Here is a 10327-nt window from a genome sequence, read left to right as displayed (position 1 = left end):
ACCGGATGCTCAATTTTTATTCCAACCTACATACAATAATTATTAAATGATTAAGATATAAATTCACCAGCATTATCAAGACGAATTGTCTTTATTGCATAATCTGGAAATTGTGCTCTTAACCTTATAATTTGAGCTAACAATCTCGCAAAAGCCATGTTGCGAGTTGATAATAAACACACATGTGACCATCTTGTAGATGCATCTATCAAGACCATATAATATTTAAATGGTCCACATAAAGGGTGAATTGGCCCATATATAGCACCCTGTATACATTCTAGAAACGCAGAAAATTCAATCCCAACCTTAATTACTGATGGTTTAATAATCAGTTTTTCCTTGGGAACAAGCAACACAAGAGAATTTCTTAGATTAAATTTTTTTTTGATTCTTCAAAGTGTGTCCATGTGAATTCTCAATAATTCTGCGCATCATATGATAATTGGGATGACCCAACCGGTCATGCTAAATGATAAAATCATTAGAATTAGTAAACCTTTTGTTTACTATGGCATATGATTCAACAGTACCAATATTTATATGGTACAATCCAGAAGAAAGTGCAGGTAATTTTTCGTGAATAATTTTCTTCTTCATATTTATTGTAGTAATATAAAGGTATTCAACCTTTTCTTCATTCGCAGTCTCAATATGATAGCCATTTTGACGAATAACCTTGAAACTTAACAAGTTTCTTTGAGATTTACTACAATATGATGCATTATCAATTATCAATATCGTTCCTCCAAGTAGTAATAAGGCCATTTTTCTGAGCTTTCAATTAATTTTGTACTACCGGATATTGTATTGACATAGACCTTTTTCATAATCAAATAACAATTTTTTTTTTAATATCGTATGAATTGTGACACTATCCAAAAGACACATATCTCCATTATTCATCTTGAATCCAATTGAAGACTGAAAAATTTATTTATCTTCATAAAATAAAAATGCATTATAAGAAATAAAATATCTTCAAAGCCAGATTTGCTTCAATATTATTATTTTGCGAAGGTTTTGTCTCAACATTATTTTTGAACGTCAAATGTGACTCTATCCGAATATTAGAAGAAGAGGCACCACCTCTATTTGCCTTTCTTTTGAAAGAATTTTGATAAAGCCTTACAAAATATTCAGGCGTTCGACATTCATTTTTCCAGTGGCCTTTCATGCCACAACGATGACAGTTACTTCTTGAAGGGCCATTTTGAGAACTGATATTGTTCTCCCTTTTATGTTGACCACCACCACGACGATTATTATATCGTCTTCTGCCATCGCCATGTCCACGCACATTATTGTGGTCATGATTTTTATTTTGTCTTCTTTCAGACTGGCGATGTGCTTCTATCATATTTGCTTCCGGTAACGGAGCAGTTCCAGTGGGACGGACTTCATGATTTTTCATTAAAAGGGCATTATGTTGCTCAGCCACCAGAAGGCATGAGATCAATTCAGAGTAATTTTGAAAACTCTTTTTACGGTATTGCTGCTGTAATATTACATTAAAGGCATGAAAAGTAGTTAGTATCTTTTCTAACATGTCCTCATCATTTATAATTTTCCCACATAATTTTAATTGGGAAGTAGTTCTAAATACAACAAAATTATACTCAATTACAGTTTTAAAATTTTGAGATCGTAAGTGCGTCCACTCATAATGAGCCCTTGGCAATACCGTTGCCCTGAGGTGGTCATACCTCCCTTTTAAGTCTTTCCACAATTCATGTGAATCTTTCACTGTCAAGTATTGCACTTTCAGGCTTTCATTTAGATGATGACAACGGAAAATCATAGCCTTTGCTTTATCCTGACTTGATGTTGTATTTCCTTCAATTATAGCATTACCAAGACCCTTAGCGGTAAGGTGGATTTCAGTATCAAGTACCATGACAAATAATTTTTGCCAGAAATATCAAGTGCCACAAACTCCAATTTTGATAAATTTGACATGATAAATTTTTTTAAAAAAAATAACAAAGACAACTGAAAATTAAATTTCTTCAGTAGATATACCTGATATAGAAATTAATTTTCTGAAAATTAGAGTTTCGTGCTGATAACGTGTTATGAAAACAAAATAAGGAGGCTAGAGTAAAATATAAGAAAGGAGAACAAAGGAGAAAATGTTTGCTGTGTATTGTAGTATCTCTCCATCTTCTTTACATTGAAGAAGAAGGCTATTTATAGCCATATGTAAGTGGAGGAAAAACATTAGTTGCCCACTAAAAGAAAATAGAGGACTATCCACTAATGCAAAGTGGACAACCACTAATTTGGTTGATAACAAGTTTGTCTTTTTAGACGAACTTTGGGTCTTTCTAAAATGACTTAAGGATTTTCTATATCCTTTCATAGGTGTTGAACAAGGTTCTTTTAGTCCACGTTTATGAGTTTGAACTAATTGTTTAGTTCAAAAGCTTAACTATGGATGGAATTGTTAAATTATAATTATTTTGAGATTTTACAAACGTCAAAAGAATTTTTAGTTATTTCTAAAACAAGATTTTTTTCCAAGTAACTCAAGTTTCTTTAAAATTAGCCAAATTTTTAAATCCGTCGGTCAACCGCATGTTAGCGGATCCTTTAAGATGCATAAAACCTTTTTTAGAGGATTGCTTGAATTCTTACCCGACTTTGATTTATTTAAATGTTTCTTTTCAAAATTTTCTTTTAAATGGTTTCTTAATTTTTCTAAAATTAAGTGGCAACTCCAATTTCTCTTTTAAAAAATAAAATAAAATTTAAATGAGAGAATTTTTTGCCAAGTTATGAAAAGGCTTTGAAAGCTAATTTTTGAAAATGGGTCGTAACAATAACTTATTCTGCGATAAAGATGTAAAATAACAAAAATATCTCCTTAAACTCTCGTTATGCACCACTTTTACATCCATGTACATTAACAACTTATAATAACATTCATAACTTTAATTAATCATTGATTTTAGATAATATATTTTTCTATTAAAAATTATATTTTATAAATACAATTTCTATTTATGAATATATTATAGATTGAATTTATCTTTCTAATTCTTATGTTTATTTATATTTATTTTTGTCTTAAAACGTTCACTTCATTACTAAATTACATATTTTTAATTAAATAGTTTATTACTAACTTAAAAATTATATTTTATATATCAATTAAAATATAGATAACTTTAAAATGTAGATAATTTTAATAATAATTTTTTTACTTTAATAAACTTAAAATAAAAGTTTTATTTTTAAGTTAAATAAGATGAAAGTTTTATTTTTAAGCTAAATAAGATGAAAATTTTATTTAAAGCTAAATAAGATGAAAGTTTTATTTTTAAGTTAAATAAAATAAAATTTTAATTTTAAAAACAAATAGCACAATCATGAAAATGCATAAATAAAAATATTAAAGTTAAATAAGATGGAAATTTTAGTTTTAGAATGAATAATTAAAACTTGTAAAGAAAATATATAAAACTTAATAAAGTGAATGATATTTTTGTAAACAAACAACCTATTCTTAAAATTTATGCAATGCATATTATTTTGAATATAACAAACCAAACACTCAATAGAAATACTTTCAACATAACTTATCACATCATAATTAATCTCGACATAACTAGTTTCATTATAACTTATATTCAAATCAAACGACCCCTTAGAGTAAATTCTCCTTCAAAGTTGTACCCAAATGTCAGTTATACATTTAAACTATAATAGCGACCTATTACACACCTAGACTATCTAAAAGTGAATTTATTACTCCCTGAAACGTATAACGTCACTCTCATAGTATGCAGTGTATTACACTCGCTGCCACGTAGCGCCATGTCAGAAATTATAATTTTTATATATTTTTTTTCTTTATTAATTAACTTGTTTTTATTAACTATATTTTATACTAATTAACTCTTAATTAATTATTAACCACCCATCCGATTTTTTTATATTTTTTTCTTTATTAATTAACTTTTCTTTTATTAACTATATTTTATACTAGTTAACTCCTAATTAATTATTAACCACCATCCGATTTTTTATATTTTTTCTTTATTAATTAACTTTTCTTTTATTAACTATATTTTATACTAATTAACTCCTAATTAACTATTAACCACCTATCCAATTTTTTATATTTTTTTCTTTTCTTTTTTAATTAATTAACTTATCTTTTATTAACTATATTTTATACTAATTAACTTCTAATTAATTATTAACCACCCATCCGACCCCCCCAACCCCAATCGTCTTCTCCATCAAAATGGAGAGAAGAATTCTTATTCTTCTTAATGAGTTTTGAAAGGGAAAAAAACAAGATTCAAAATGGGGAGTAAATGGAGGTGGGTGTGAAGAAGAAAGGACGTGAGGGTGGAGTGATTTTGTGTTTTTTTTTTTAATTTTTTTTTTACTTTAATGAGTTTTGAAAGAAAAAAATCAAGATTCAAAATGGAGAGTAAATGGAGGTGGGTGTGAAGAAGAGGAGGATAGGTGAGTGTGAAGAAGAAAAGACGTGGGGAGTTGGGTGATTTTGTTTTTCTAATATTCTTTACTTTTCTGACGCGCTCTTTTTTTTGCCACGTCAGTTGTAGTGGGGGTAATAAATTTATTAGATGTGTAATAAATCGCCATAATAATTTAAGTATGTAACTGATTTTTCGATATAACTTAAGACGAATTTATGCCTTTTCCCTATATTATCATACACATTAAACAAAAAAATTAGCTTATATTTTAGGCTGAACCCATCAGTGGCTCTCTAAAGTTGGCACCAACTTTCACTTAGTCACTTTAAGTACGCTTTTTCATTTTAAACACCTATAATAGAGTTCTATTGTGTCATTTTGACACTTTTTTATAATCATCAAAATTGTTAGAGAGTGTAATTCACTTGCCGATGACATGTCAAAGTGACAAATTAAATGAAGATATGTGACATATATATCAAAAATAATTATTAAAAAAATATTGTGAATTTTAATTTTAAAACTATTTAGTTAATTACTTTTTAAAAAAGAAGAAGATACATTTCAATAATTAAAAAAAAAATACAACATTTTTATTTTTCTTCTCACCATCTCCGTATCTCATCCTCATATAACCATCATTAATCGCTTCCTCGTCATTCCAATGCAACACACCTTTTCCCCGTCCGTCTTATCTTTGTTAAACTTTCTCCATCTCCCCATCCACCTTTTTTCTTCTCCACATAGATAGTCCTTCTCCCATTTTCTTTTTCGAATGGATGCCAACATATATAAGGAGAAAAAATTGTTGAAGATGGTTGAGTAAGATTTAAAATTGTGAAGAAAAGAGATGAGAAAAAAGACAGATCTGAAATAATTACAAAAAAACCCGGATTCGAAAGATAAATTATAAATTTAAAATAAAAATGAGAAAAAAGATGACAAATTCATTCTTTGATAGTGTTACAGACTTCTTCTTTTTTCTAATACAATTTAATTTTTAATTAGATTAAGGCACCGATTTTTTCATTCTATTCATTTGGATTGTTTGGGTTATGAAATTTGATATTTCTAAATGACGATTAAAGGTTCTTTTATATGTTTTTTTGTTTTGATTGTTGATAATGAAGAGTTGTCGGATGTTATGATAAAAAATGGTGAGAAGAATTTTTCGATGATTGATGGTGATGAATCTTACTAGATTTTGTTTGAAAAGATAAGAAAATGAGACTATATGCTTAAGTATTTTTATTTTCTTTTAGTTAAATAAAAAAATAAAAATAAAAATCAAATTTTTGCTTTTCACATATTTAACATAAGTGTAATATACGCAATATGCCAAGTAAGAAAAAGTGTCAAAATGAAATCCTACTGTTTAAAATATTCAAAACATACTTAAAATGTATGCCAATTTTAGGTTAGGTCGGTTTAGCCTATATTTTACAAGCCCGTCGGTCCTCTTCTTTGTCGCAATTTCATTACCGTAATTCCCAAATGGCTAGGCTCTCCTCCGCCATAGAAATCCCTGATAGGCATCGCAGCCACCGGAACGGTGACGGAGGCCGGTACTCACCTCAACGGAGCTCGCATTACGACAATCGACGCCGCTATCGAAGTCCCAGTCGTAGCCGTAGCCCTATCAGAAATCGAAAACGTAGCCTGAGCCGAAGTCTTAGCGGTAGCCGGAGTCGCAGTCGGAGTCCGGTTTATAGTCCATACAGAGGTCAGCAACCTTCACATACTAACGGCCGAAACAACTGCCGATCGTTTTCTCCCGATCGTTTGTATCGTAGATCAAGCCCTACGAATGAACCTCCACGGAGATTTGGAAGGGGGAAGAAACCCTACCTTGATCGAGATCATAAGAGTGGAAGAACTGCAGATTCTGATTCGGATGAAGAGCTTACTGGTTTGAGTTTTGAGGAGTACCGGAGGCTAAAACGTCAGAAATTGAGGAAACAGTTGAAGAATTGTATTTGGAATTGTACACCAAGTCCACCTAGGAAAGAAAATGAGCCTGAATATGAAGAACCTGATGAAATTGCAGAAAAAATTGAAGACGAGATAGTAAAGAAGGAGGATGGATCCAAAAAGGATGTGAAAATGTCAAAAACTAAGTCTTCTGAAAGTGAGTCCGATTCCGATTCCGATTCTGAGTCAGATGCATCAGATTCTGACTCGGAAGCTTCAGATTCTGAACCGAGGAAATCTAGGAAAAGGAAGAAATCCAGTTCTAGACGTAGAAGTAGGAGATCGAGAAGGAAAAGTGAGAGCGAATCGGAGGAAGAGTCTACTGATGATTCATCAGAAGAAGAAGAAGAAAGGAGAAAAAGAAGGAAAAAATCAAGGAGAAAACAGAGTAACAGGAGACATAAAAGGAATAGCAGTGGTAGGAAGAAAAGAAGCAAAAAGAAAAGTTATTCAAGTGAGAGTGAGAGTAAAAGCAAGAGCGAAAGCGAAGATGGTGAAATTGATGATTCTGATGCTAGTAAGAAGCAAAAGGGTGCTTTGAAGAGTACAAAAAAGAAGGACGGGGATAGTGACATACCAGAAAAGAGCTTGGAGTCGAATGATGATGCTGGAATTAATGAGAAGAAGGCTGATGAAGCAATGATAGATGAAGTTAATAGTGAGGTGCTTGAATTCAAAGAACTGATTGAGGCAAGGAAGAAGAGTAATTTTGAAGATGAGGCCCCAGTTGGTCCAATGCCTTTGCCAAGGGCTGAAGGGCATATCAGCTATGGTGGGGCACTTAGGCCTGGTGAAGGTGATGCTATTGCCCAATATGTTCAGCAAGGGAAGCGTATTCCACGTAGAGGTGAAGTGGGTCTTTCTGCTGATGAGATTTCGAAATTCGAGGGTCTTGGATATGTGATGAGTGGTAGTAGGCATCAGAGGATGAATGCTATTCGTATCAGAAAGGAAAACCAAGTTTACAGCGCTGAAGACAAGCGAGCGTTGGCCATGTTTAACTATGAGGAGAAGGCTAAGCGTGAGCAGAAGGTTATGGCTGATTTGCAGCGCCTTGTGCAGCGCCACATTGGTCAAGATACTGAAACTTCTCATGATCCGTTTGGAGGGAAGTCTACAGAGGCAGATGATGCTTGATCCTTATGTATGTTGTTTACTTAAATTTTGATGTTATTGCTGTTATGTGTAGAAATTCGATTGTTTATCTAGAAACTGGAGATTGATATTACTTGTAGTTACTTATGTGTAAGCTGAAATTGTTTGGATTTTACTAATACTGTTTCACTGGTTTGTGTGGTAGTTTAATGTAATTAGAGGTAGGACCGGGCTTTGCCAATATAGGTTATGCTTCGGCAAATTTGCTTAGACATATAGGGTCCAATTGATATCACTTTAGCTGCAAATGAGCCCAAGTTCTCTGGTAAATTCCTGGTAAATCATTATCTGCAGATTGTGAGCAGTCAAATTTTCACATAGCTCCTCAAACATTGTCCTGTTTTCTGCCAGCCTTTCATACCAATTTCACCACATAAGAAAAGATATTAGCCCATTGTCTTTTTTTTTGAAATCTAGCCGAGTTTCCATATTATACGTAGTAGCCCCTGTCCACTTCAGATCACATGATGTTACACTATTACTGTACTGGTTCTGACACGCATTACTCACTCGTCCGCCACTGGAAACACTGTTTCCCGTGTTCCCCATCTGACTTGCATGTATTAAGAATGCCACCTTTAACATCATTTTGTTAGTGGACATATTTTCTTATATTTCTTTCTTGAAGTTAAAATCAGTTGAGTCATGCTCGTTGAACCCTAGTTAACTTTTTTCTTAAGTGTCATTCTGCTTTAGTTTGTTCCTGTGTATATTTTGCTGGTCTTACGAGCTTTGTATTGATGTTCTCATCTCTTATGTGTGGGCTGACAGGTGATTCTACTGTTTGAATAATTTAAATCTGATCTAGGTCTTGTATCATGTTATTGAATAGCTGCTTGCTGTTTTTTAATTGTTAATGTATAAGTTGCTTCTTAGCTGGCCCTAACACCACGATTATCAAAAAGAAAAGTTGCTTCTTGCTATAGCACAAGTTGTTGGTGTACTAACTTTCTGATAAAGTAGTAGTTGTGCCAATCATATGTGTTGCCCATGTATTCATAGATCAATTGCGTCGTTGGTTGATGCTTCATCTGGTGATATTTAGTTATTTTGTACTTTCTAAATCAGCCATCTGATTGGTCCTGTTGTGTATTCAGCTATGTAGCTATTCTTCTATGTTATCTTTCTTTGGTTGTTTACCCGTTTATTTGTTCTTCCAAATAAGGCTAGTCAGCTGTAAAATTTAGGTTAAATGAAGACTTAGCCTCAGAGAATCTCTTCAAGAATACAATGGGATCCTTTTTTTTTTGCTCTATTGTAGATATTGCAGCACTTGCACATTCTTAGTGCTGTAACATTTATAAAACTTACCCTTTCTCAAAAGCTGGATGAGTCAGTGATTGTTTTAGTGATATGCTGTTTCAAATTGTATTGAAGTCTTCTTGACTGGTATCTTTGAGTGTAAAATGCAATTATCTTCAGCTGACTAAATGCATGTTCCCATCTATTCAGAGAAAACTTAACAAACATTTAAAAGTCCTGTTAGTTTCCTACGTTGAAATCATAAAGGTCCATTGAAGTATGCCCTACTATGTTGCTCAGGCTCGTTAAAATGTCATTGTGTGCGTGTTAGATCCTCCAACAATAGTTCATTCTTGAAGGATACGACACGGGTGCGGCACTATTCTTGGAAAAACTGTGCAACATAGCCATAGGAAACAATTTGTAGCTTCATTGTCTTTGATTGCTACTTGTAGTTTTTGTGAAAAGAATGTAAAGACCAAATGTATTCAACAATGCCACTCATTTTAAATGCTTATTTCTAGATCCTTGCGCCTGTCTGTTTGAAACCTTTGACATCTGTCAAAGCTTATATGACTTTATGATATTACATGGTTATTTTTTATTATGTAGATAAGATTAGGCCCAAAAATGAAATGCTCACCACCACTTTTTGATGTTTTATCATGTATGTTACAAAGGACTAGTTTTCTGCATGTTCAGCTAATCATTTGAGTATCTTTCATGTTAAATGTGTTCTAATTGCAGTAGTTTGTCTTTTTATAAAGCATGTGTTGCAGCTTCATTCATCCTACCCTTAGGAGAGTATGCTTAAAGCTTTTCTCCTGTTAATATTGAGCAAATGTCTTTGAGCTCCATGACAACTTGGAGCAATGATAAAGTTGTCTACATATGACCTGTAGGTCACGTGTTTGAGGCTTTGAGCCGTGGAATTAGGCACTGATGCTTGTGTCAGGGTAGTTTGCTTACAACAAACTCCCTTGGGGTGCGACTCTTCCCTTGACCCTGCGTGAAAGCAGATGCTTTGTGCACTAGACTGCCTTTTTTTGGTGGTTATTGTTGTCTTTGAGCGGCATATTATATTTTTGTTGCTTGTAGACCTTTACAACATGTTATAATGTTCTGAAGCAACTGCTTTACTTCTACATTCTGAACATCTCATGCATGTGTTTTGCTCAGCAAAGTGCTGTATTACTTGATGTATTGCACATAACTATTTAGAGTAACCGCTCCATGCTATGGTGTCAAATGTGTACATTAGGGAGTAAGTCTCTAAATATGTCTTAGTTTGTTAATCAAAATACATATCAACAAACTTCATAAATAATTCTGATGGTTTATGCACACTTGAATTATGTCCCCTATCTCTATAAATCTAAAGGAATTGTTCCATTATTCCTTACTAATAATAGTAGAATCAATGGCGCAGAGTCAAAAAGAATGAAGACTATGAATAAACCAATCCAATAAATTCACCCATTTTATAAGAAATTCCTATATGATTT

At 32.7% G+C, this 10327-nt stretch overlaps 1 protein-coding gene across 2 annotated transcripts; it reads left to right on the top strand.

The window, feature by feature from the left end:
* The first annotated feature begins 5864 nt into the window (after window positions 1-5864).
* On the top strand, window positions 5865-9987 carry LOC129902718 (uncharacterized). 2 transcript variants are annotated; one of them, XM_055978091.1, is made up of 2 exons: window positions 5865-7569; window positions 9725-9987. In XM_055978091.1, exon 1 carries the CDS (start codon window positions 5949-5951, stop codon window positions 7560-7562), a length of 1614 nt encoding a protein of 537 aa, XP_055834066.1. In that variant the 5' UTR covers window positions 5865-5948; the 3' UTR covers window positions 7563-7569; window positions 9725-9987. The 2 variants fall into 2 exon arrangements, with proteins under 2 accessions (XP_055834066.1, XP_055834065.1); XM_055978090.1 differs by lacking the exon at window positions 9725-9987 and adding an exon at window positions 9590-9678.
* The last annotated feature ends 340 nt before the right edge of the window (window positions 9988-10327 follow it).

This window comes from Solanum dulcamara, chromosome 9 (assembly GCF_947179165.1).
Source record: "Solanum dulcamara chromosome 9, daSolDulc1.2, whole genome shotgun sequence".
Lineage (NCBI taxonomy): Eukaryota > Viridiplantae > Streptophyta > Magnoliopsida > Solanales > Solanaceae > Solanum > Solanum dulcamara.
The sequence above is the reverse complement of the archived record's forward strand: the minus strand, read 5'-3'. Positions and strand labels throughout refer to the sequence as shown.